Source organism: Indicator indicator, chromosome 26 (genome assembly GCF_027791375.1).
Source record: "Indicator indicator isolate 239-I01 chromosome 26, UM_Iind_1.1, whole genome shotgun sequence".
Classification (NCBI taxonomy): Eukaryota; Metazoa; Chordata; class Aves; order Piciformes; family Indicatoridae; genus Indicator; species Indicator indicator.
Window position 1 is genome coordinate 8,173,163 of NC_072035.1, and position 27,813 is coordinate 8,200,975.

The 27,813-nt window shown below is 43.5% G+C and overlaps 1 protein-coding gene across 1 annotated transcript; it reads left to right on the top strand.

The window, feature by feature from the left end:
• The first annotated feature begins 3,235 nt into the window (after window positions 1-3,235).
• On the top strand, window positions 3,236-27,677 carry RILPL1 (Rab interacting lysosomal protein like 1). The gene is made up of 7 exons (XM_054392489.1): window positions 3,236-3,532; window positions 7,031-7,181; window positions 12,612-12,730; window positions 13,631-13,849; window positions 17,454-17,626; window positions 18,154-18,246; window positions 24,811-27,677. The coding sequence occupies exons 1-7, from the start codon at window positions 3,236-3,238 to the stop codon at window positions 24,953-24,955; spliced, it is 1,197 nt and encodes a 398-aa protein (XP_054248464.1). The 3' UTR covers window positions 24,956-27,677.
• The last annotated feature ends 136 nt before the right edge of the window (window positions 27,678-27,813 follow it).

The window sequence follows — 27,813 nt, forward strand, 5'->3', positions numbered from 1 at the left end:
GGCCAGGATTCTGTCCTAGTAAAACTAGGACACTCAGCTTTTGGGCTGCTCCTTGCACACAAGAAAACACAATGGATATACTGCAAGGCTTCTGCATTGTCCAAAAGTAACTATGTAGAAAGCTGTTCCTTACATGGCTATGCTTAAGTGCTAATTAAAAAACAAACAAACAAACAAAATTCCAGTCAGAATTACAGAATGTCATGTTTGAGCTTAAGGAAGCCTGTTTTCATGACTAGCTGTTTTAATTATCAGCAGAAGATTTAAAGACTTAAGCACAATCTGCCTTTCTAGTGAAATATTTATGAGTTTGGATTTGCCAAGTGAGTGCTGGTACTCCTGGTAATACTCAGACACTGCATTTGTCTTCATTTATATGTCAATTGTAATCCAAATATTTGATTTATATAAGTAAATTCGGCTCATCTCACTCAAGCTGCCAGTTTTGAGCTAGCAGGGCAGGCTGTGTCAGTGCAGGCTGAGGGTGTGGACACATGTAGCAAGCAAAGCTTTCGTCAAGAGAGGCATGGACTTGGAGAAGTTGCAGGTCATGTGGCTGGATAAGAGATCTTTCCTGCTGAGTCACTGATAATTTCCATTGCTTTCAATGAGTTTTGATCAAGTCAGCCTTGAATCTCTTCTTTTCCATAGCAGAAACTGCTGTGCATGTTTTTCATTTCCCTCAGTAGTACTTTTAGTCTTGCCACTAGCACATTCTTGAAGTTAAGACTTGTTTCCTGTATGTGCATTTGTATATAACAATGGGACCTCATTTTATACTGAATGCTGGTGGCATGAGTTCATTTTCTCATCTCTAACTTGGACAAAACAATGATTTCACAGCCTATCTGTTCCCCTGAGGTGCTGCAGAGTGTTCTCTAAATGTTCTGTTTCTACTGCTACCTCTCATTGTGCTTTCTTAAGCAGTCCTTGCCAGGAGAGCATGACTACACTATTATTCATCCTCATGTTCTCTCTGGAACTTTGTGCAATACCCTGCAGTGTTCAATCTTGACAATAAATATCATGAACAATATGTGGATATATTTTCACAGGATATATTTATGATTATTATAAGTTAGGGAATTGAATGTCGAACTCAGATGTTTGGAAACTTGTTATCCTCCTGCCACCCAGCTCCTTCTAGGTGAGTGCCTGCTGGCAAGAAGACTGAAATTTTGTAACTTGTGACAGAATGAGATAGTGACGGTGTTGCCGTGAAAAAGTTTGCCTGAGTGTCACAGTGTTGCATTTCACATCATTTACACCTCCCATTCACTCGCACAGATGCTTTCCACCTGCCAAAAATAGAGAATTAATGCTCACACAGCACGTATCAGTTGTTCAAAGTTTGACTGTTGCAACTCCAGTTTTATTTGTCCTGATGAGTTCCAGTGTTTGACACTGTTCATAGTGTCTTGTCCAAAATACAGTGGATCATTACTACACTGCTTACAGCAAATAGCAGGGTTGGGACTAAAAATTATTTCAGGGTACATGTAATTTGTCAGTAAATACTCTTCCAGAGCAACTCTAACTAAACATTGTGAGAGAAGAACATTTAAGAGTGCACAGTCAGACCTGAAGGCAAAACCACTGAAAAGCTTAAACAGAAAAATACATTATGTGTTCATTTAAATTCCTCTGGAAGTGGATCCATGCCATCAAATTACTTGTATGTATAAAATCTCCACTGACACTCTGAATAAAGGTACAGACATAAAGACTCTTACTCTGCTCTTGCAGACTGAGTACCTAAAAATCCTAATGAGGTGCAAGCTGCTGTGTAGGCCCTTGCTGAACTGCAGAATGAGTTGTTCACCCCTTTACTTTTGCCAGCAGCTGTTGGCCTCTATCCTCTTTTAGCCCACCTTTTCCCTCTATGCTGGTGTTGTACAAGTCATCTTTGAACACAGCCACTGCACTCCCTCCTGGGTACTGTGGTGCCACAGACACACTACTGTGGTCCTACCACTGCTATGAACCTGCTTCAGCACTGGGCATAGTCTGCATGGGAATCCCAAATCCTCAGCACACAGAAGTGTGACTTCTGAGCCCTCAAACAAGGGTGATGTTGAGAGATACCAGTTGTTTAGCTTAAATAATTTTTTAATGGAATGAATCAGAGTTATAATGTGGTGTGCTTTAGAGTGCTGTTTGCTTAGCTTTACTTAGCATGAGTAGCTGGATTTGCTGAAGCCTTAGGCTGCAAGCTGTGAATTTCCTCAAGGATTTAATGAATTGTGCCTACTTAGTCAAAACAGGCATCGAGAAACAGAGTAAATCAAAAGATAAGAAAGCTTCAAGGCTACAACCATCAAGAGTAGCTGCAACTAGCCAGGATAATGGCCTGTCTGATGTCAGCAAAGGAGTCTAACAAGGAACAGGTGATATTGGAGGATCTCAGACCTGAATCGCTGCTGGACCAAAGGGAATGTGAAAGGCACATGAAGACCACAGGAAAGGCGGATGCAGAGTCTGTAAGGGTGTAAATGTCCAGGGGTTTCTTTGCTTGGACTTGCTCTTTGGAGGCACCTAGCTCAAGCTGACCCTGGTGCTGGACCGTTCTATTAAACTATTTGCGTTTATGAGGTTGTGTGCCTGAGACTTAGCTTTGCTTCGGCTCAGACTGTGCTTCTTTTAACAGCTGATGTCAAAGCCTTTGTACAGAAGAGGTCTGTACGACGAGAAATAACGCTGCTACAGCTCAGCACAAGTACCAAGCAAAGAGCACCCGCCTTCGGGGATAGTTCTCCTTCCCCTCAGCCCAGGGAGCACACATAGCAGAAACTCCCACCGTGACTCCGTGAACCAAGGAGGCCAGGCCATAGGAAGCATACAGAAAAGTCCACAGAGCAGCAACTTACACCTCAACTCTTCTCACCCCGGGAACCGGCGAGAAGCTGCGACTGCGGGCATGCGTGAGGCCTCCCCCAGCCCGCCCGACGCCCGTCATTGGCCCCGAGCGACGGGGCGGTGGTGGAGGGGCGGCTGTGCCCGCCCTCCTGGTGCCACCGCTCCCTTCACGCCGCCCGGCCAAGTTTGAACACCCCCCACACCCCTGCCGCCGATCTCAGACTGAGTTCGTGGGATTTGTGAGGGGCTGCGGTCTGGGAGAGGGGCCGCCCGTTGAGGGGAGGTCGTCGGGTGAGTGAGGGACCGGCTGCCGGAAAGGGGACACGGCGGGAACGCGCCCCGCCGTCGCCTATGAGGGCGCCGCGGGGCCGGGCGAGCCATGGACGGCGGCGGCGGGGCGCCGCCCGCCCTGGAGAAGAACGCGGCGGAGCTGACGGTCATGGACGTCTACGACATCGCCTCGGCCGTGGGGCAGGAGTTTGAGCGGGTGATCGACCAGCATGGGTGCGAGGCCATCGCTCGCCTCATGCCCAAGGTGGTGCGAGTGCTGGAGATCCTGGAGGTGCTGGTCAGCCGCAACCACATCAACCCCGAGATGGAGGAGCTGCGTCTGGAGCTAGACCGCTTGCGCCTGGAGAGGATGGACCGCATCGAGAAAGAGCGGAAGCATCAGAAGGTGCGAGCAGGATGCGGGGGGGACGCGGCGGGGCCGCGACGGGGCAGGGCTGTCCCGCCTGCTGCAGCCCGGCCCCGGGGGGAGCTAAGCCCCGGGCGGGCCGCCGCCGCCGTCCCCATTCCCACCTCCGCAGCCGCTGGGGAAAACAAAGAGGGAGGTGGAGGTTGCGGAGCGGCGGGACGCAAGTGGGTACGGGCAAGGCAGGCTCACGGGAGCTGCGTGGATGCTGCCTGAGGCTTGCTGAGGGTTTGGGTGTGTTGTTGTTAGGTGATTTTTTTTCCCCCCTTCCCTCCTGGAAGTTTCCTTCCTCCTTCCCTTTCTCCACCCCTTCCCCAATCTCTGCATTTCCTTCCCCTTGTGTTTCCCACTTAGGACTCTTGCTCCATTCCATCTCCTGAGGAGCAGACAGCGCTGCTTCCTGCTAGGCCAGGAAAAGTCACTGACAGTAATACACTTTTTCTCTTCAGAACTGGGAACGATTTAGTAGCCTGGTCTTCAAGGCACATTAATCTGTTAGGCATGTCATAGGAGAGAGATGGAGGACGGAGTGATTTCAGGGCAGTGTTAGAGTTGAAAAGTAGGGAAGAGCACTGTCCCAGATTCCTGCTCCATCTTCTGATGGTAAGATGTTGTCCCTCGGCTTGATCTGAGATGGTCATAGTGTTCCTGACCCCACTCCCATGAGATCATTTCCCATATCCTGTTACCTTCGGGTGACAGGACAGCATAAACTGCTCTGCTGACGGCAGTGGAAGTGGCAGATCTACTCCTTAAATCATCCAGATAACTGATATAATGAAATGTTTCTCCTAGTGCCTGTGCTAAATCATCACTGCTGTTTTGAAAAGAGTCAGCTAGGGAACTTGCAGTCAGCATATGAAAAATACACCATAATTCCTGCAACATTTTGCAGAGGAAGTCTCAGGGCAGTGTCCCTGAAAAGGGTCACAGAAGCTCTCTACTGTATAAAGTCCTGTGAAGTCTTCAGAGTATGAAGTAAGAAGGCCTGGAGAAAGGATACAAATACATGTACAAAACCTGTGCCTTTCTAATGGATATAACTTGGAGGCAAGTGGGTGTCTCTTGTGCTGATCTGATATCGTATCTTGGCCCTCTGCTAGAATCAAGTTAGCTGAGTCTTAGCTGCCAGAAAGTGTTTTGAGAGCCTGTCACCTCTGGGAAGAGCTGCCTTAAGTCAGATCTCCCCACTGATGGCAGAGACCCCTGTATTGCCAGTGAACAGTAAGTATTTATCTTGGATATTTACAAAATGCTGTGTGGTAAAGTGGATACTGAACTGAGCCTGGTAGCAGTATCATTGTACAAGTTGATGTCCTATATGTAGATGCTTCGGAAGCTCACATCTGTTAAAAAGTTTCCTAAACATAGCTGCATAACACTGTGCTTGCCAGATGTCAGCTGCTGCCATGCCAGTTAACCATTTCTACTCTGCCAGCTTCTCTAATTGTCACCAAATGGCTCAAGGAGTGTTCAGACAATCCAGACAAAATTTTGGTGGAAATATATCTTAGTAGGGAAAATAAAGTACATAATCCATACATGCTTTTAAATCTAGTTGATTCCCAGTACACTCAGTCCCTACAGAACAGTACTGTCGTATCAGCTGTGTTGTTCCAGCATGAGAGTTTAAAGGACTGACTCTTCTACAGGACAGGTACTTGTAAGCAGGAAAAGCTCAGAAACAGTTGTGACCTGAAAGGCTTCAAAAAACAGTCCAGACAGGGTTTTAGTGGTCATTGCAAGCATCAGTTTATGAGATTTTAGCACTTAAAATCTTTGTATGTGGTTTCATTTTGCCTATAAACCTGGGTTTAGCATTGTCTAGGGCTTCCTGAGCTGTCTGGCACCTACTGACCCATAGATTTGCCTTCTCCTAACGAGGGTTCAGAAGTTAACTTCTGCTTTAATTCATTGAGCTTTTCAATGTCAATAAATAAGAAAGTTTGCCTAGGCATAACTTAATATAGTTGTGTGTTTACAGTGGGGGCATACCTAAATGATTTAAATTTAGATAGTTTGGGGTCTGGCTTGTTCTGTTTTATCAGTGTGCTCAGAGCTGGTGAATGTGCTGTTTTATTATCTAAACTAGGTCAGTGCATTATTTTAGCTACATAGTTGTAATATGCAGCATCACTGTAAATAGTCTAGGTATTTGGCAGTATAAAGTTTCATTACAGGCTTGCTTTTCTCACAAGACAGAGAATTTCAGGTAAAACATGTTTTTTCTTTCCTTAACTATTAGTATTAATAGCTTACAACACCTATATGTTACTTAAAATCTATTTACCATCCAGTCTTTCCTGCAAAACTTTCAGCAAGCATTAGAAAACGTCATCAATGCAGTAAGAAATGCTGGAATAAAATGGCTTTTGGACCTGAAAGAGAGTAGGGCCATGATTTCCCACTATCAGAATATGCGTTCAAAGCAGAAAGCTATCCTTTAATCTCCCAGCAGAGCTTATTTTAGCCCAGAGCTGTGCTTGGCGGGGTTGTTGTCTGAATGTGTTTTGTTGTTAGGTCGGAAAGGGGCAGGCTGCATGAATGTAGAAGTCAGTCAGTGACTCAGCCTGGCTCCAGCAATTTGCATGCAGCTTTTTTTTTGTTTGAAGCACAGCACATACATGAAAATGGAGCAGAAAATGCCCCCCACTGCAGAACTATGATTTGGCAAAGGCTTTTGGAGCAAATAAAGCTCCAAACACACTGTTTTTCCTTCAGGACTTGATAATTTTTGTCCTAATTTGACCTTTACAGGGATTGGTGACAGCTGCTCTTGACACACAGTGTCCTGACAAATGAGAGATGTTGTTTTGACTGGTCTCATTGTCACTAACATAGATGCCAGTGGAGACATTCCATATAGAACAATTTACACAAGAAGCAGCAGTTTTGTCTTGTGTTCACCATGAGGAGTTGGAGCTCTGGGCTCGTTGCACAGTGTCATGCACTCATTTTACACTTGTGTTTCATAACAGAAATTTAGGCTAGAAATGCTGCTCTTTCAAAATGAGCATGCCCAGCACTGACTCCACTGGTCTGTGTTGTGTGATGTTTCTGGGGCATTTATTACAGCTTTTGTGGCTGCTTTCTGGGATGCAGAAGGTAATTCTTGTTTATGTTTGGTTATCTTGTCCAACACAGCAGTCCCTTTAATCTGGTCCTCACAGTAAACTGTGGCATAAGGAATCATCCTTTGAATAACTTACATATCCAAAATGTTTGCAAAATGTTTGCATCAGGAGTTGTCTCCTTGTGTTATTGCATTCAGCACATAGCAAAAGGAGACTTTGATAGTTGGTTTCTTGATGCTGGAATTAGAAAAGCAGATATCTTCTAAGAGATTCAAAGTAGTCAGCATTTAATGGTTTTCTGTACGAATCATCGTAGGATTGTTACCGCCATGATCTGTAAATAGTCCAGTCAAAGGCTCTGAACATGTTTAAAAATATAAATGTGTTATCCTGGTCTACCCTTTAGGAATTAGAACTGGTGGAGGATGTCTGGAGAGGGGAAGCACAGGACCTTCTTACCCAAATTGCACAGCTGCAGGAGGAGAATAAACAACTGATGACAAACTTGTCTCACAAAGACATTAATTTCACAGAAGAGGAATTTCAGAAGCATGAAGGCAAGTTTGATACTTCAAATTCAGTACTTGCTTTTGTTATAAAAAGCAATACTTTTTAATTAAAGTATTTGGACTGGATATTCTGGCTTTCTTCCTATAGATTAATGCAGGTCTGGGTTTTGGGGGTTGTTTTGTTTTCTACCTGAATGGAAAATCTCTGAATACACAATGACACTGAAAACATGATAAGAGGTAGAGGTAGGAGGGAAAAAAAGTTTGAGCAACTTTTTGTTTGGCTGAAAAGCACCTCTGAAAGTAAAGTTTAGGTTCATTTTTTTGGTCTTTCACTTTTTTTTCTTTGCATTTTGCAAAAGGCATTGTTAAGCCCTCCTTACATATTCTAACAATCATACATTCAGCAATGTTTATTGCACACCATTATGCACAAAAATAAGTGCAACTGTTGATCTATTCAGGATAACTGTTTGTAAAGCAGCAAATCAAGATTTCTTTGTCTGAATTATATTGCTCCACCATATGGAAATGTTATGATAGTCTCCTAGAATAGGAGAGATGGGCTTCACTTACTTTACCTGCCTATAGGGTTCCTTCTCTTGTTTGGGACTTAGAGCCAATTTGGAATAAGTGGAGAGATTTCTAAGTCAGGGATTAGGTGAATCCTAAGAAGCTGAAACAACCAATTTGTGGGCAATCTCATTTTTGAGGCAGAATGAAGATGAAGACATAAGATTCTGACTTGCAAGTACAGATAGATTTCACTGCAGCAATTGCAAGTGCTGCCATCGTCAACTCATCTTCAGCAAATAGCCCTTTCCCAAGAGCAGGGGCATGTGAGCAGATGTCTCTCTGCTCCACAGTTCATAGCACATCATTTGAGGCTGCTGGCTACCAAGTCAATTTCATGATGCTTTGCTGAAGAGTCGCAAAAAATGAAGGTACAGCTTTGGGAATGAGGCAGCCTTGAGCTAAGAGATGGGGCAGATAGCTGAGAATGGGTAATAGTGCCTCTCCAGCAGCAAAACCTGCCTGTGATGGTGAGTCAGTCTGAAAGTGGGTGGCGTTCTGAACTATTTGTGCATGGACAGGACTCTGGCCTAATGCTTCAAGTCACAGCTCCACTTTGGCATAGGTTCAGATTATCACTAAACTTGTCTCTCCCTCAAAAGGCTGGCAGACTGTGTGTGGCATGCAAAGCCACTGGCCAGTCTGAAAACCAGACCACACAGCTGAGCCAATGCAGCTCTCCAGTAGAACATTAGGAACAAGGGCATATCCTTTTCCAGGCACAGGAGGTTGGGATTCAGTGGAGGCTTGCTGTAGGTGGGTGAAACTGTCCAACACTTCAGAAGTTGCACTGCTCACTCACCCAGAGACTGAACACTGCTCACTCACCATGGGGAGGAGAATAGTGAAATCTTCAAAAAGTACAAATTGTAGTACTTCTCAAGTTCACCACTGCTTTATGAACAAATGCAACACTTTCAATTTAGGAGTCAAAGAAGCAGTTCAACATCAGCCTTACAAACTCCATGCAAAATTCCAGAATGGTAGTGATGAGTCATGGGCCATGAAGACTGACATCTTGTTATACAGAGCCAGCTTCCCCTTTGATTTCTCTTATTTTTTCTTTCTTTTTTTTAAAAATATATTTCCTTTTTTTTTGCCTTTCCTCCTTGCAGTGGGTATCTGGTTCACTGCAGCTCATGTGCTTGCATTTAAATATAGCCATACTCTTCACATTCAGCTGGCCAGCCAAATGCCAGGCATGCTTAACATGTTATTTTTACTGTGTCTGACCCAAGTATAATAACAAACAAAACCTACAAACTCATTCCAGAGATCAGATTCTGGGATCACTGTTTGTTTTCCCTGCCCCCCGCCCCCCCCCCCCCCCCCCGAAATCATCAGTTAATTTATAACAACTCTCCATCTTATTACTGGGACCTGTTACACCAAATCTAACTGTTTTCCTTTTAGGGATGGTATAGATTTGTTTTGAATTACTTGTTTGGATAGTGTCAAAAAGCAGTCATGCTGCTTGTTTTCAGTCCCGATCACTGGATCAGATACATGTAGAGTCTACAGAGGCAGGTTTTCAAGCTGACTACTTTGTTAGCTGGGCTAATTTTGACCAGACTCCAGTCTCCTGTCTCAGCATCATTTAGTATTGTGATCATGTCTCCCCGTAGCACTAGCCTCTGGGATTAGCAGCTTGCTACTTGCTCACCAGACAGTTAAAAGAGTTATTTTTAGCACAGGCAACAGTGGACAGTGAATTGGGTGCACAAGACTTCAAGATTCAGCCCTTGCCAATTAATAGTCACAGCAGAGTTCACAGAGCCTCATTTTAGCATAATGCTTAAGAGAGGCAGAGGCAATTCTATCTAACCAGGAGTGTTCTGCACAGAGAGGCTGATCAGAGCAGGGCTTGTTTGAAGGCACATGTGGCAGAACATAAAATATACAGGAGCTGATTGTGAAACATCCATTGATGCTGCTCCTCCCAGGCTCAAACTGAGCACTGTTTGATGGTGCTGACTGATGGCAATATCCTAGTAAAATGCCACGAGCAAACTTGACCCAGCATGCATCAAACAGGACAAGCAGGCTGGTGTTTCACTGCAGCAAGGGCAGCTGCTGTCTCATGCTGGCTGTGGTAGGACAGGCAGGCAGCAGGATGTCTACAGTTGTGTGAACCTCTTGTGCTGAGGAACCCACAGTTCCCTTCCTAAAGCGAAGGCAAACTTCTATTCCAAGTATTCAGGTAGTGGTATAGTGCCACAGGCCCTGACCGGCATTTTGGCCCTTTGTGAGAGATCTATGAACACAACAGCGAACCGGTTCCTAAACACAAATGTAAGGGACGTTTGGGGTGGTTTGGGGTTTTTGCTTGTTTTTTTGTTTGTTTGGCTTTTTATTACCACCCCTATTTTGTTTGATTGTGTTTTTTTTTTTTCTTTGTGTGTGTTTTGTTTTGTTTCCCAACTGCTTTCTTCTCTCTTGCCTGAACAATGCTGTGATCTCAGCAATCAGCTGAAAGCTGCTCATAGGATGTGCCTAGGGAAACCAGCTGGGTGTGCCATTTAAGATCTTACAGTTAAGAGTTTGAATCATTCAGAGATAATTACTTTACATTTAGGGCACTTAGTGATTTCCCTCTCCTCTTCCCCAGTCCCTGAGGAAATGGAAGAAGAGGTGACTGTTTCACAAACACTTCCCACCTTTCCTTTCCCCTCCTCTTGAAATAAAAATAATAATGTAGCTATCTGTGCACACAATTGAAGTCATTTAGGTTCACCAAATGCTAGGGAGAAAAGTGGGAGGAAAAGCAGTCAGCACTGAAAGGTACTTTATTCTTTAAATAGCACCTGCTATCCAGAGATCTTAAAGTATCTCACAAGTACTAATGAATATAGTTGCACTCACTATTCCTAGCTCCTGCTGGGGGTAAACCAGCAGTCTAAAGTTTCACTGCAGTCCTGCTGTACCTCAAGGCAAAGTCTGGGGTATATGTTTGTTTGTTTGTTTTAAATACAGCCTTGAAACTGCCTGCAGAAGCTGGATCCAGGAACCTGTAATGGGGTTTGTGGATACAGTGGTGTACCAGACCTGTGTTGTGCTAAGAGAGCATGGAACTTTGAAATTAAGCAGCAGTATGTGGCAGTGTCTATTTGTCCTCTCTGGGGGGTATGAGCTGTTAGCACAGGGAAGAATTTAAATTATCCTGCAAAGCACCTACAAGCAGAGAGATGATAAGGACCAGGGCCCAAAAATAGAGCAGGCTGACTTATCACAGAAGGTAAAAAGATGAGAATGTAACACTAGAATATGAGCACCATGTCATTCCGCTATTTTCTGGGGGTTGTCAGGAACACGTCCTCTGAGCCAAATTCCCAGCCAGCCATGATCACCAGTCCTTTTCCCATCAGAGTAGTTACCTGTCCTCTGCTGTAGCATGGCTCTGATCCTTTACCAATGGGGTAAAAAAGGAGCTGCTGTTCCCTCTGCACCAGCGTTTATGCAGTAGCTTTTATGCCTGCATGGGAACCTATGGCTGCTGCAGGAGTGCGCATCCACCAAGAGTTATTCCCTTTCTCTCTCTCTCTCTCTCAGGTTTGTCTTGTTCTACTGTATTGTCCATCGGTTCAAACTGTAGGCAATCTGTAGGGTGGAGTTCCTAAAGGTATGCAGCCCACATTCTCTTATGGGAGCAACTTTGGATTTCTCTGATGAGGGAAGAACATAACCAGTCTGAGCTGATGTTAGCAGAGATTTGGCAGCTGGATACATTTGATGTGTATGCAGTGAATTTCTGATGTGGGAACTGCTTTAACATATTCAAAGGGAATTGACTTTCCAGCCACCCCAAAAGGGTGAGTGAATTATCACCACTCACAGTTTATAAAAAAGGACGAAGGTGAGGACCCAGGCAACTAAGTACTTTGCCAAAGGCAATAGAACAAGACAGCAGCAGACCTGGATTTGAGCTCCTGCTTGGACTGGACTTTGGCCAGAGCAGCCACACACTGCCCTGGTCATAGATTTTCATCTTCAGTCCATCCTATAGGATGTTGTGCAGCATGGTTTAATGGCCATGGCGGTGTTAGGTCTTTTCCAACCAAAACAATTCTATGATTCTCTGATTTGAGGGATTATCAAACAGCATGTCTCTCTGCAGTTATCAGGACAAGTTACACTAGTAGATTTATCATCTCACTGAGTTAAATCATCTGGTCTGTTTGAGGACCCCACCACTGTAGTTCCAGGCATTCTCAATTATCTCCATAATGACAAGTGAAATGCCAAGTAGTATTTTTCAAAATATGAAGTATTGCACGATAGGATGGGGAAAGGATTTGAAACACAAGGATAAAACACTTGACCATAACTGAGAGTAAATTTCTCTTCTAAATGCAGGGTAGAAGTACCCTCCAAAGGTCCTGTGTCATCTCTTTTTACTCAACACACAACTTAGTTTCAACATAAAATCATTCTGGTCCAGTGTACCTCACCTGGTCTGGGTCTAGATGCAACCCACAACAGTGACATGTTGTTTAGATGTTGCTGAGGATCAGACCACTTTTTTTACAAGTTTCACAGGGCCTTGGCCAGCTGATTCTACAGATCGTCCTGCAGATAACCACGCTCACTGGGGCACTGTGTGAACGCTGGTGTAAAACTACTGAGACAGCAAGATGTAGCAGTGTCATTCCATTGTTAAAATGTTTCTGAGGACTGTCAGTTCCTTTTTTAAGAAGTTTCTCTGCAGTGGCTTTACAGAGTGGATTGTGTCATCTATGTTCTCTGTTACCCTTGAAGTAACCTTTAAAGCATCTTCCACTAGCATCTCTAATTCTAGCAGCAGGCAACTTTTGGAGTCTTTACCTAAGTATTTCTCACTGCTATTGCTTTCAGACTCAGCAGCTCTTTATTGTCCTTAGTTGGTTTCCTGTGTTTTTTTTAAAGCAGGAATGTCAGAGAGAGAGCGGCAAGTCATGAAGAAGCTGAAGGAAGTGGTAGATAAACAGAGGGATGAAATCAGAGCAAAGGACCGGGAACTTGGACTTAAAAATGAGGACGTAGAGGCTGTAAGTGGTTCTTAGTCTTTCTTTTTCTCATTTTTCCCACCCATAGTACCATAGCCAGCAGTGCACTCCTACATCGGGGTGCAACATGGATTACCTCTTCACAGAGGGGTAGGAGGAAGGGGTCTGAGCCCAGCTCAAGTCACTTACTTTTGCCAGCAGTGCACAAAAGGTCACTGATGGGATGGATGGCCCTAGGAACCACAGCACGAGGGATCAGGGCTTAGTGTTAGATGAATCACAGACTCCACTGTGACTGGGAATCACATCATGTGTTGGTTCTTTCTGTGTCAGGCAGAATGACCTCCTTACGTGTATTTTGCTTCCCATCTTCACGCTGTCTCATGTCCTTAGGCCATGGGACTTTGCTGGTGCTAGTGAGGGCCAGATCTAGAACATCTCTGCTCTACCCAAGTGCTTCTGGCAGGTGCTGTGACCTTTCAACTCAGCACTATCCATACAGCACCCAAGAGGTCACATCCTGACTTACGAGAGAGCCTAAGAGCTCAAAGCAAAGTACTTATAAATTTGATACTAAGGATTCTTCTGTCTTGTCTTCCTCTCTTCTACTCTAGGTTAAGATTTGATTCAGCACCCTATAAGCCACCTTATCCTTGAATTTTGCTTTTTGAAAACATAGTATGAGAAGTTGTGGATTTGCTTTTAGCTGGAGAATTCCCTGTTCTAGGGGAAAATGCCTCTTTACTCTAGAAATCAATTAAGTTGCTGTGACTGTAACTGTAGTAGGTAATTAGCTATTAAAAATCTAGTCTGGGGATGGGAAGGAGGGGGCAGAATTTTGTAGATTGAAGAGGAACCTGTCACTTTAACATAATGTTTGGGACTTAGTTATCATGGCTGATGGCTGACTAGATACTGACCTATTGCATCAATGTTTTGCAGCTTCAGCAGCAGCAGAACAGGTTAATGAAAATCAACCACGACCTGCGGCACCGGATCACTGTTGTTGAAGCTCAGGGGAAGGCACTGATTGAGCAGAAAGTGGAGTTGGAAGCATATCTACAAACCAAGGAGCAGGAGATGGGCAACCTGCGAGCAGAGCTGGGGAAACTGAGAGAAAAGCTGCAGGGTGAAGACAGCCAAAATGGGGAGGAAGTAAAGGTAACAGGTGTTTTCAATCACTTTTAAAAGGCTTTGATCTTCACACCAGTCCCTCTTCTTTGGATAAATGCGATTGATACACATCAGAGGCAATGGTAAGATTTGAGGATAGCACCCTGTGTTCAGGTGTGGCATGCAGAAAGCATGTGGCAGAAAAGGGCCCCTTCTTCCTAAAAGAAGGACCTGGTCTCACAGAGGGTGGAGTGGTAGCACAGGTTAGCAGCAGGATGTTTGCATCAGGGAACAGCTCCTGCCTTAGACTTGGCTACCCATCATACATCCTAGGGAGTATAATCTTTGGGTCATGCCTAGGCTGCAGAATTCATCAGATACTAAAATAAATCATTACTTCAAAGGAGTATTAAAGTTATTATGAGGCAATCCCAAAATCCCTGGAGTATCAGCTGCTAGTTTGTATTGGAGGCACACTGTTTTGGTAGTGCTGTGTTAGTGTGTTTGGCTTCACTGTGTACACATCAACCCCTTCCCTCAAAGGAAAACAAACTGGTCCCTTAAACAGTTTGCGTTTTCAAAAAGAACAGCTGACAAATAGCTTAAGCCTTGCTGAGAATGCAACTATGCAAGCCCTAGTGGGCCCCAAAGGTGCAATACACTGTGGTGGTGGTGGTGGCATGTGAACCATAGTAGAAAAGAAATTGTGTCAGAAGCAGTCCCAGAGGTAATGCAGAACTCGTCAGCTGGTCCTCTTTGTGCTTATGGAACTGTTGATCTCTTGGGACTAAGCTGGTGTTTTTCTCCCAAACCAACATATAAGTATTTGAAGGCATCTTTTAAGGGAACCAGCTCTAACTTTATTTTTGCTTTTGCTTCCTATTAGAATTTGTGCAGTGAAGTGCTACTGGTACAAATGTTCATGAAAAGCAAATGTTACTGCTTGCACACTCAAGTACTTGCAAGAACAGGCAAAGTGGCAATCTGCAAATTGAGTTGGTGCTGAGATCAGAGCAGCAGGAATGCAAACGTGAGGGGAGCTTCCTCAGAAAAAGAGGCATCTCTGACCTGTAGCATCCCTTAGTGCTCTTCATAATTCTTACTACTTTTCTGTGTGCTTATGACACTACTTCTGTCTTATTAAAGCAGATGTGCTGTATTTCCTTTTCCTAATGCTGCTCTTACAAAATAGGGTAAGGTGGACTTAGAGGAGCACTAGCATATGGAGCTCTTTGGTTGGGGGGGTTAGTAAGAGCTCCAGTACCAAGTCAATGCCCAGCAGACTGCAGCAGGGAGTGAAACATCCAATTCACTTGCAGTAGCAGGAATATACATCAAAAAATGAAGGCTGAGAAGGTCCCCAGATCTCTCCTGGAATGTGACAGCCAGTGTTGTGCTGACATGTCACTGCTGAGTTGGACATGCACTGTATTAACAATGAAGAGGATGATTTCATTGCTGTTAATTCAGCCAGGACACCCAGCTTTGCAAATGGGGATGTGGAGCCTAGGCCTAGAGCCAGCAGGAGTGAAAGTGTCTTCAGTCTCTGGAGAGAAAGGATGCATTCTTTACCTCTCCCTAACTCATCAGTTCCATGGCAATGGTGCCTCTTCTAATTAGAGCCATTGCCCGCTCCCTCTGCCAGGATGATGGTTGGACAGGAACTGCAGTGGGAAGCTGAAAGCTTGAATAGCTGCGTGCTCTGGAATGGAAGCTGCTTGTTGGCCTCAGTTGAGTACTTTTATATTGGCTATAGGCTGCTCAGGCTGTGCTGATGTGAGCTAAATCTAGGAAGAATAGTTTATTTACACAAAGATGTGGGGCAAATATACTACCAAAAGGAGAGGTATCAGCTCTGAGCCTAATCTAGAGGGGTTTGGGAAATTTCCTTTGAACCTCTCATTAGGTTGCATCAATCTTTATTTATTGTATTCTGTGTAAAGAAATGCATCTGGGTGAAAGGGGTGAATCAAACAAAAGGGCACATGAGTGCTGTTTTGCTGCTTTGTCTTTGCAGGTCAAAGACTGCAATCCCTGCTGTAGAAACTGAGACCTTAGCCCAGCCAAGTTGATCCTGAAATCATGTATCAATAGATAGCAAAACTGTGTCGCAAACACATGAGCTCAAAAGAGAATAGGATCAGGCTTAGAAAAAGTGGATTCTAAGAATTTCAGTACTTAGCTTCTCAGATTTCTAGCTTGTATCCTAGCAAGGTGTCACTGCAACACCATTGCTCTGACACTCTGATCTCTGCATCCTGCTAGGAGGACGAGTGGCTGACCTGCCTGCTGGCATCTCTGATTTCATGTGCTGGCCTCCAGTCAGTCCTTGCAAAAAGCATCGCATTTCAAATGTACTTTCACATTTCAAATGTACTTTGCTGCATTTCAAATGTCCTCTGCCAGAACACAGTGCCCTGCATTTATTTGTATTGTTAGAAATCCTGCAGACCTCTAAAGGCTTGTAGCTGCTTTTCAGCATCTTAATTGTGAGAACCTTTCCCAGAAGCTTGTGATATCTCATGAACTGGTTCTCAGCTCTGTGCAGACATTGAGTAGAACAGTAGAAGATCTGAACAATGGTTGTCTGTGTGCTGTGTTTATAAAGACCATGTATTTTCACAAGCAGTTAGGAACAAATAGTTCTGTGCAAGTGCTAGAGTTTACCTGGGTGACAGGAAGTAGCCCCCCACAGGCCTGGAAATCCAGCTGTATGTCTAGAGTGCAAGCTCTGGCTTGTTGGGAGCCACAGAAGCTGGACAGTGGGAGGTAAAATTCCTCTGAGCTTCTAGTGAACCCTACTCAGGAAAAGAAGACACAAAGGTACAAGTTCTAAATGCCTTATATCTAGCAGTCATCTGCAGTCTTCTCCCATTTTGTAGCTAGATCCTGGTGCTAACACCAATCCTGCTTTTTTATTAAAGGTATTGAGGAGATATCAAATGGAGGTTTGAGTTTATATGTTTACATCCAAAGGAGCTGTCTCTGTGTGGGAGGAGCTGGAAGGAACTGTTATAGTCGTTGCCCTGCAGGTTTTTTCAGTGTTTATATAAAAGGCTGATGTTTGATTTACTCCATTTATTCAAAGGATGAATTTCTTAACCTGACTTGTTGATCAAAAATTGAACTATCCCTTTTCAGTGGATTTCTGGCAGTCTGGATTCCACTGGAATTTCTCCACAAAAAGCCCACCCATAAGGAGGCTCAGCTCAGATGTATGTTCAGGCCTGCTAGAAAGAGTGTTCCTCTATTTTACTCAACATGTAACTCTATGAAGGATTCCTGTGGGAAAGGGACTTTGATTGTAGGTCACAACACTTGAGAGCTTCCTTTAAACACCAGGTGAAGAGATAATGCTGAGTTCAGATCATCTTTCAGAGCCCTGCCATGGTCTCACCAGTCCTGTGTATGTCGTTGCTCAACCCATACACAGGAAAGAACAAAATGATGGGGTCACAGAGTTGTTCTTGCTGACAGTGTTTAACATGAAAAACAAATTAGTTCTATTTTTTTCTCTTAAAATCACTGTTTCTCGTAAAAGATGATTTAATAGCGCTGAAAGCAAGAGGTTGGGAACTACACTTGAAAATACTGCAAACTCCTCAGACGTGCACTCGCATGGTGAACTTAAAGCCCACATTTCACTTCCTAGGCAGAACCAAACAATGATGACTGCCTCTCAGAGTCAGAGAAGATGGCAATGGACTTGAAAGATCCAAATCGGCCAAGATTCACCTTGCAGGAGCTCCGGGATGTCCTTCACGAGAGGAATGAACTGAAATCTAAAGTGTTTTTACTTCAGGAGGAGCTTTTATATTACAAAAGGTGAGTTAGCTCCCCTCTCCTGTTGCACGCTATACCCAGAGGAGCCACAGGGCAGGTCTAGAAACAATAAATGTGCTCTTCAGTGGTGTCTAACAAGCTTATCTTTCTGCAAAGGCTTAAAGCTGAGGTTGCAAGCATACAGCTGTAGTTTGGATCTGGTTCCTCAAAACTGGGAAAAATTACATCCTTCCCTAACTCCCAGGTTTGCTTGGATCTTCGAAAGATTACAAACATTCAATACTTTTGAGCTTTCAAAACTGAGTGGGTCTAAAAGAAAATTCTAGGACTTTTATTCAATGCTTTGCTCTTCTCTCTCTTCTTGACTCAATGGGCAGAAAATATGGAAAGGAGACCCAGTTCTAGGGGCTGTTCCTTATTTGACAGAAAAGCCTCCCATTGATTTCCATGGATCTGAATAATTTTTTTCCATTTCTTCAACAGAGTGCTACTTTAGATGGAATTTTAGAACTTTAAAGTGCTTCCATGGCTTGGGAGGAGAACATTAATTATCTTTTCTTTCTTTCAAGTGAGGACACAGAAGAAGAAACTAGACCCTCTCAACCTACACCCATAATTCAGTCCAAACCCTCAACCCAGCCTGAATCTGGAATCAAACGACTGTAAGTAGTGTATTTTCTAAGGATACTAGATATAGTCTGCAAACACGAAATGTTTCTTATAGGTAGGACAATTTTAAATAATTTTAAAATTAAGGTAACCACATCCCTAATGTATATGGGAGAGATATTGAAGGGGCAATTCACACTGATCATGAAACAGAAACTGGCTTTCGCCAAAGCTTTTGCCTATACTTGGGACAACTTTGGGTCTTGGATTATTACCTGTGGTACCTTTTGCCATCCTATGTGCAGACAGCAGCAGGGAGCCCAGCAATACTCCATGTGCTGGTGTTCGTGGGCCACACTGATGTGCCCAAGAAACCCATTCCAGTCCTAATGATCCCTTCTGAAGTACAGTACTACAAGCTAACCAACAGAGCATATGTTTGCAATGCTTTGTCATAGCTGGTATGAGCTAGTCAGCTCTTAAACACATACTTGATCTTCCTAGAGAATTTTCTTTTCTGGGCCATGTAATGATACTCCAAAGAAAGGTTCTACTAATTGTGGTCTTATCCAGAGCATGGCTCAGCCTGCCCTGTGTGCCCAAAATTGAAGTCAGTGCTGGATCTCAGTTGCAGGAACAATACTTCTGTTCAAGTGCAAGTCTCAGTTCTTTAACACAGAGATCCTAAGGTGGTGGTGTGTCAGAAACCACTGGCCCCCAGGTCATGCTCAGGTGATGCGTAAGGAGTGTTATTCACAGGTAAAACCAGCTACAGTCCTGTCACAGTTGGTTGTGAATGCAAGGTTTCCCCATCACCCCACTGTGCCCATTTCCTTGTTGACCTAAGCCTTTAGACCCTGACTTGCACTCTGTGCACAGCACAAAAACCTTTTGTTTGCTGAAAAGATTTTTTGCTGGTGAGGACAGCAGCTGTCTTGGTTATAAAGAACCCTACCTTCTTCCGGTGTAGCATTTAATGTTGTTGTCCAAAACCTAAGCTTACTGTCAGAGGTGTGCATTTACTAGAGTATCAGTTAATTACAAAGTCACAGTGTTAGCCAATCTGTTTGTCTGTTGAAACTCCCTCATTGTATCTTTATTTATTCCAAATTAAGTTTTCTAACCTTACAGCAAGTCTCTGGGTTTTTGTGATACTGGAAGCTTAACTTTTTTAATTGCAGAAATTATTTTGGAGTAGTCATTGTTTCCATGCAGAAAGTTGTTCCATCCTGTCCCCGTGTCCATAATCTTCAGTCCTTGTTTAGTAATAGCCCTGTGAGAGTATGTTCTGTTGGAAGATCTGGACTGATCTAAAACACCATAAAGTCAGGAGGGCACTTTTGATTATTTTCAGTAGACTCCAGCTTCTGTCTGTGCCGCTTCATTTGCTGAGAGAACCCTTCCTCTCACACAAGTGGAACATACACTTTCAGTTTGGACTTAAGTTTTCACGCTACAACTGTGATGATAGCAATGACACTTTGTCTCACAAGATCTCCACCCTAAAGCTTCTCTTTTCTTTTAAATCTATTTCCGTGCTTTAAAGCCCATCCTATTTGGAACATGGCTGATTTCACCTTACACCATTTGTGTTGATTGCAGTTTCCATGCATGGTTTATGAAGCAAAAGCAGCATAAAAATCTAAACAGACTTTGTAAGACAGAGCACATGCTGCACATGCTGACAGGATATCAGCTTTGATCCTGCCTTCTGCACACAGGCATAAGCAATGCAGGGAGCCATGGCAGGAGTGGCACATCAAGTGTTTTCAGCCAGTTAACTCACTGCTTTTTTCCTCCCAGTTATTAGTGAAAACCTGTTGAGCATAAGCCCGTTCAGCCCATGCACATTTTCAGACCTGTCTAATCTTTTTGTTTCTCAGATTCTATGTTAAATTCACCTAAGGAAAACCACCCACAATAAAACAAAACCATGTTGGTTTGACCTTTTTCAGCAAAGGCAAGAATCCTTTTCTGTGAGTCAGTGGAAGCATGTATTCAATCTGCTGTTAGCAAGAAATAACTTTCTTTAGTTGTCATGCTCTGTCCCTGGGATTCTTTCTTCTTTCTCTTCATTTAGCCATCATATTGAATAAGGGAAGATAAAACCATCAGCTTTAGTAACCTAAGCATGGTGATAGTTTTCAGGTTTGTTTTATTCTTGCAGCCTGACTGGACAGGATTTGTTTATTGTGGGTTTTCTTTCCCTGCTCCTCTGTGTGTGTGTTGTCAACAGTGGACTTGTAGATGGGTTTTTAAAGGACAGGAAGCTTCACTGCTGGGAAAACCAGAGAGCCCAGGTGCTCTTCTGCCCTGTTATAACACCCCTTCTCCCACCTGCAGCCCAGTCCCAGCTGTCTCCAGCACTCCCTTCTCACCTCACTCTATGGCTGCCTGGGTAATACATGGGCACATGAACTCTCTGTGATGAAAACTTGAATTGCTGCTGTCAGTGTGCAGACTGCCATAACCAATAAAAGCAGGGGTGGTTTTCCCTCCATTTCAGACCTCCCTAATCAAACAAAAAGCTGAGGTACAAAAATAGGAGATGCTGTTGCCTATCCCCTCAAGTTTTATGCTCCTGTGTAACATGTCCTTTTTTTCCCTGACCATGCAGTATCTCAGGGAATGAGATGTGTAGCCTGTGCCCTTGGAGATGTGCTCAGGTGATTTTGTGCTTCATCCCCACAAAGAAAGGCAAACAGAAGCTAAATCAACATTTTCTCACCTCCAGGGTCTGCAAGTTTTGGGCAAATTCTGAGCTTGCTCTCTGACTGACTTTTACATTTGCCTCTACCACTTCACATGTCAGAGTTTTGATGAAATAATGTAACTAGGAGGCTTTACTGAGGAGGAAAAGTATGGAGATCAAAAATGCTCCCTCTGTTTCAGGCAACAAGCACCCTTTTGTTTTTCTCTTTAAGGATACATGCTTGTTTGTCACTGATGTAATGCCTGAAACTGCCACAAGTTTTCATCTTATAGTCTACAAAAGCTGATGTGCCTGCTTCATTTCTGCAGCTCATAGACCATGCCACAATGTGTAAAAATAGAAGTCCTAGCTACTGCTAATGATACAGCAATATTTGCTTGTTTTCATTTTAATCTGAGAAATAGCAGTTAGAGTGACTGTGTTGGGGAGAGCTGCATTTGATCACAAGTGAAATGTCTCTCGTGATTTCAACTTAATCTTTAACTGACATTAGTCCACAGTTCAAAAAATTGTTTGGCACGAGGGAGAACCTCTGAGGAGAATCCTTAGAAAAACAGAGGTTGTTCCAGGTATGGCTGAAGGTGTGTTGGCAGGTTTGTGTGGGGCTGGCTGGGCACAGAGCACCCAGCTAGTGCGCTCTTCTTAGCCTCTGAGTTGCATGAGTTGTATAATGCCTAGTGGAAAAGTGCTGAGCTCTTACAGAGAAACAGCCTTGCTGCCAACCAGCTAGAAAGTGTTTCTGCTAGACAAGCTGCAGTTTCAAATGAGTATTCAGCTGCCTGCAGTTGGCCTCTTTCTGCATGTAAAGCAATGCAGGTTCTTTTGGAACAGATACTCAGGCCCTTTAACCAAGTAGCTTGCACAGGAGGTTATTTCAAGGTTTCACCTGCAATACTGTTTTTTAACTTGAAACTATCAAACGTAACATCTGTAAAACATTTGTAACTGTAATGCTGGTCCTGTCTAACCCTGTTCTCTGTGCAAATATTCAGTAGTCACAGCAGAGCCCTGTTTTGTATCTCTTAACATACACCTTCATCCTTCATTCCATTATGTATGTGCCTGTTTGTCTCTTGGGAATCAAAACGTGCACTTGGCTCTGCATTGCTGGAGGTGGTAATACCTTGATGAAATCCAACCCAGATTGCAGGCTGCCTCACAAGAGAAAAGTGGTATCTTTTAGAAATTCAAAAGCAGTTTAAACTATTACAGTGACTAAATACAAGTTTTTCACTGAGGAGAACTGTCTTGGGTGATGCAGATTCACCTCTCCCTGTAATGTGTCCTGTGTGATAATTCATAGTAACCCTGTGTATCATGTTTGCCTCTTTTCTTTTTAATGGAATGCTTTTTCTTTCCCTTGCTCCAGTCTTACCTCTTCTGTGTCTGTACTTTCCTGACCAGGATCTTTACAGCCATAATGCCCATGGTAGCAGCTGGATTGATTCCAGACGATCCCACATTACAGCCAATAAGAAGACTTGTGTCCCTTGTAGGAGTTTGTTTTTTAATGTTTGGTACCGTGGTTTCCTTTTGCATGTCCCTGTGCTGATGTGCACTGCTGGTTGCATTCTCATCGGCTGCCTGTGGGATCACAGAAGAACCAAGTGCCAATCAGAATGACCAGTCAGTGCACAGCTCATGGTAGTCTTCCATGCTCATCCTCAAGTACTGACATTTTATCACCTTTTGCCTTAGTGCTGCCACACTCAACCAATCCTTACTCCTTAGAAAACTGTTTTAATGTGCAGTTTTAACTAGCATCTGTTAATTTTGCTTACTAAGCCTGCCTGTTCACAGTTCACACCAGTGCCTATCCAGAAACCCATCTAATTCTAATGAGTGGTTACAGATCAGTCAGTTAGATTTACAGAATGTAATGGCTGATGCCTACATTAATTTACAGTGTTAATTATAGGCTGTTGCTTCCATGTCTTTCTCTCTCTGCACTGTGTATTTTGTCTCTAATGATGTATTTTGGAATAGACTATATACTCCAAATAATCAGTTCTATCATCCTATTCATGGCTGGAAGACGTACTGCTAATTGTTAATGCAAAGTCTCTGCATTGGAATTGCTGCTTTAGTGATCTTTATATTTACAGCAGCAATACAGTATTTAAATTTCCTTTCCACACAGACAGGCCTTTTCCAAACATTCCCCATGAGAGTTTTCTATTAAAAGTTTTCATTGTTTTAGAAGGAATTTAGAAAGCCTAACCCTTCTGCTTCACAGAGATTTTTATGAACATATTTTTCTTTTACTTGATTTCATCATGAAGTGAAAAATTACTGAACTTTGACATTTGAAACTTACTGCATAAATACAGCAGTCCTTTGTGTGGAATTCAAGATCCTAAGCCTGGCCATGCAGGACCAAATATGTTCAGCAGAAACCTCAGTGACTAGACACTTCTTTTGTCAGCTGGAATTGGATCTGGTCCTGAAAAGACAAAGCACATGTGTGTGAATTTATGAGCTCCTGTGATGAAGGTGGTAGAAAAGTATGAGGCTAATTAAGTGCAAAAGACTTATTTCACATTTAAAGCCAGGAAATGCAAAAGTTCAGGTCCTGCCAGCAACATTAGCTATCTGAGATGGCAGTTGTGTAGCTTTTTATATCACTTTCTAGTCACGAAATAATTATTCTTAATATTCTTGACATTAGGAATAATTACCATCATGCTTACCTGCACATATGAGAGGACAGTTTTTCAGGAAAGCTGCCTTAAACCTGACCTGACACTCAAAAACAGCCTCCTATGTGACTAGAGACATGGAAGGCAGAACTCTCTGCTCTGCACAAGGTGGCTTGGACAGGACCGTGGTACTGAGGGGAAACTTCAGGGCATATGAGTGGAAGAAGAATGCTGATGACAGTGGGATGTGGACACAGGGTCAGGTTTATGACCTGACAAATATTCCATCACCTGTCAAAGCTGACTTTGTATTTGCATAGTGTTGTTGTAGCAGCATATAACAATTCCCCTCCTGTATCAGAACTGTATCATGCTGGGTATTGTGCAAGAAAAATAGTATTTTCCTCCTCAAGTGCACCAGTAAAACCAGAAAATCATGCAGACAATTCAACCTTTCATAGCTGGAACCACAACTTTTGCATTTCTCAGCAGACCTAGACACTGCTCTAACACCTCTTGTACTGAACTGATGACGAACGTGGAATTTACCTAATCCAGTAACTTCATCCTAGACAAATAAAACACTACTAAGGACTTCTCCACCTGTATTCTTTTATCTCTGTTGATAGCTGGCAATTTGTTGTTGTATTAAATGGCTGTTGGTTCATGTACGTCATTACCTCAGAGCACCTGAGCTGTGTGACAGGAAATGACGTGCACTCTTTGTGCACTTGTTCACAGCCTCCCTCCTGCAAACTCCTGTGCATGGAGCTGCATTTAATTGTTGATCTTTGCAGGAATCAAACCTATCAAAGTCAGTATGCTTGGAAAAAATGTGGAGGTTTATTTCCGTATCATGAATTTCCCTGCTGACAACCTTACAAAACATTCTCTGTTTCTTGCTTTATGGTAAAATATACAGATTTAATGCCAAAGATACCACTTTACTTATGCCAAGAAACTAACCTGTATTGTGTTGCTTCTTTATCTCAGGGCTGGGTATCTAAATGATACCTGCCCCTTGCAGAGTCAACAGCATTTAGAGCTTATTTGAAGCTTCCATAGCCAAGCCGCTTGAGATTGCAATGACTTCATCTCTAATAACATTTTGACACGCACCCCCATCAGGCTTCACTGCCTTGATTTTTGCAGATGCAAACAGATTTTTTTGCTCTGTGTTTTGTTGTGCTGTGAATCTTTTTGGGTGTTTGAAGCCTTTCCAAGATGGTAAACAGTCTTCTTTCTTTTCCCTCCCTTCCTGGAAGGTTTAGTTTCTTCTCGCGTGATAAGAAACGTTTGCAGGCATCACAGAAAAATGTCCACTTCCAGGATACTTTTGGAGAATGGTCAAATTCAAATAAAGGTGACTCCTACACTGAACAAGGACAAGAAGCCCTGCAGCACCTGTGACTAAAAGCCTGAGGTGTTCAATTTACCACAGTAGATCTCGACACTCTAATAACAAGAAGCTTCTATAAACAAATGTGGCAGCTCATCACTTTTCTTTGCCTTGCACACCTCAGTGGTTGTGTTCCAGATGCACTCTTCAAAAGGGATCTCTCACTGTTTACTTGGGGACTGTTGGCTGAAAACAGAATCCAAGTTTTGTAGGAACAGTCACCGATACCCTGGGACATTGAAGCTTCTAGATGACTTTTGTGCTGAATAATGAGTCTGTGGTCTTGTTCATGCATTAACTACAGTAACACAAGCTTCTTTAAACCAAAAAAAGGACATGTGCCATTATTAGAAGTTTGTTTGCAGTGTACAGTATCTAGTGGCAAAGACTCCTTTATCCCGTTTGTTAACACTATTGGTTGTTTGCTTTTTATTTCCGTAAGAATTCTTTCAAGAGGGATACAACAGCTGGTCATGCTCCATGGCGGGTCTCAGCATTGCTGTGTCCCGTCAAGTTCTGCTGGCATCTGCATTTTGCAGAGTAACCCCTTGGAAATCCACCTGATACAAATTGACAAACTGGAGTAGCCTTGAGAGGGATAACAAGAGTACATTTCCCTTGCTGCTGATAGTGCCTAAAGCATGACGAAACTGATGGATGAGGTGAGCACGCCTTGCACTTTGCCATGAGTTCTGCAGTATTAATGGAAGAAAAACTGGTTACAAGGAGGAATTCTAACACTTAATTTTTTCCCTTCTTGCCAGTAGCGGACAGCTGCTGTAAAGGAATTGGCTCAAACAGCCATGCTCCCACAGGCGCATTTTTAATTAAGTCATCCTCCACTTTTCTGTTCAGATGAGACTGCCTAACTTCAGAGTGAAAGACACCCTCAGATAGCTGACCAGAACTATTTTAACTGACTTAGAGATGACCCCAGCTCAGGATGTTCTCTCTTGACTAGTCTAAACACTAGGTGGGCAGAGTGAATGAATCCCATGTGTGCAGGCTGCTCCACTGGTGTCAGCTGATGTTTTGGATAGCCTGTAGTTACAAGGGCTTAACCTGCCAGTGAAAGCCCCCACAGCTGAACTGCCAGGAGGTAGAATTTGGATGTGCTTTGCAGTTGAGCTTGGGACCCCAGGGTTCGACTGAGGCTGTACTTACAAAACCCCTGACTAAAGCCCAGTGCAGTGTAACTCGTACAGTGTGGTGTCAGCGCACACCCTGTCTCTGCACCACACACTCCACATGAACCAGGCAGGAGAGGGTGAGCACATCCATAGCTCCTTGTGAGGGAAGCACTGAGGTCTTTGTGAACTTGGCCAACGCTAGGAGAGTCCTCGCTGGAGTACTGTGCTGCTGGTGAGGAGTCTCCCTTTATGATGAGGTCATAGGCAGCTTCTTAGTGCAGGAGGCTGTGAACTGCTGTTCGTACCTTACCCCCAGCAACTACACTGCTTGGTATAAAGTCTCTTCTGAGGAGTGGCACTAAGCAGAAAACAATGTTCACGCTGGAGTAAAGCTCCAACTACTCCAGGTACTGAATGTAGGAAGAAATCTTGAAGAACTCCTGCATGACAGCAAGTGAAATCATTCAGTGCAAGCCAGTTGTTTTTAATGCAGGGTAATCTAAGTCCCATCTAAAATGACACTGCCAGGAAACCATTCTTGCAGTGGTGGGCTGAATGCTGCTCTGTTCCTGACTGCAACTGTGCTGTGTGTTGAACAGGGACCTTCCATGTGCTCTAGGAAAGTGTTTACTGTGCCTCCCTTGTGTTACTGTGGCTCAGGGCAGGGAGGAAATGTGGCCTTATATGAAAGACATCTACATCTGGAATAGTGATGGGATGCTGGGATTGGGCAGATAATTTTGCCTGGTTACCTTTTGGTAACATATCCCAAATTTTATGCTTATAGAAAGTTGTATCCATAAAACAGCAGCACTTTCTGCCTTGAGTGAAAGACTGTTCTTAAATGGGGGGAGTGTCTTCATTTAATGATATGTAAGTGGCTAAGATCTCGATTTCACTTCAATATTAGGGAAAAAAAAAAGGCACACTACAGTTGTGTCAGGCAGTTAAATTGTGGCCAACACCCATTGTGTGGTTTGCAGTGGCTGGACACATTTAGAAGAGATGCAGAGATCAGAAGAAGCACAAGAATGCAGTGGGTGCAGGGCCTGAATAAGCACATCACTTCTGAAATCAGGGGAGAGCAATGAACTGGCATAATAGAAACAACCAGACTGAAAGGGTTTTCCCCAGCACCTAAGCTGGTGTATTAAAGGATGGCTCCTGGCCTAGAGCACATCAATCTCATCCTGTATGCTGCAGCCACCACACTATTGTCAGGTCAGATCTGCAGCCAGCTCAAACAATGGCACTAAGCAGTACAACCTCCTCCCACTCATCTCCAGCCCATTACCTCAAAACTTTGATTAGTTCCTCCTGCCCTTCTAGCATTAACATTTCACTCCTTGTGTTGTCATGTTTGGAATGCTGAGTTCATACACTCCAAGGGCCACCACAAAGAATGGTGGGTAGGGAAGAGTATGTAAAGATTTGGAGATCTGTCATGTTTTGATTCTCAACTAAAACCTCCTTTTACAAAAGGGGGCCACGATGTTGTCAGGTAAGGAGTGAACAATCCTGCCTATGAAGTGCAGGATCACGGAAGTTTTTTTGGGTTGATTTTATTTTGGATTTTTGTTGTTGTTGTTGGACAGTAAATCATTTTAACAGTTTAATAAATATTTCTGAAAAACAAGCATTTCTGCAAGACTTGTGTCCTTTTTCGGTTTTGTGGGAAGTTAATATCATCTCTTTTTTGCAAATGCTGCATATGGCTCTGTCTCCTTTCCCCTGAAAAA

Excerpts from the sequence above, each read along its gene's own strand:
- RILPL1 (XM_054392489.1), top strand. The coding sequence starts at position 3,236 with ATGGACGGCGGCGGCGGGGCGCCGCCCGCCCTGGAGAAGAACGCGGCG. Across the intron at positions 3,533-7,030 it reads AAGAGCGGAAGCATCAGAAG|GAATTAGAACTGGTGGAGGA; the intron begins GTGCGAGCAGGA and ends TCTACCCTTTAG. Across the intron at positions 18,247-24,810 it reads GAATCTGGAATCAAACGACT|GTTTAGTTTCTTCTCGCGTG; the intron begins GTAAGTAGTGTA and ends CCTTCCTGGAAG.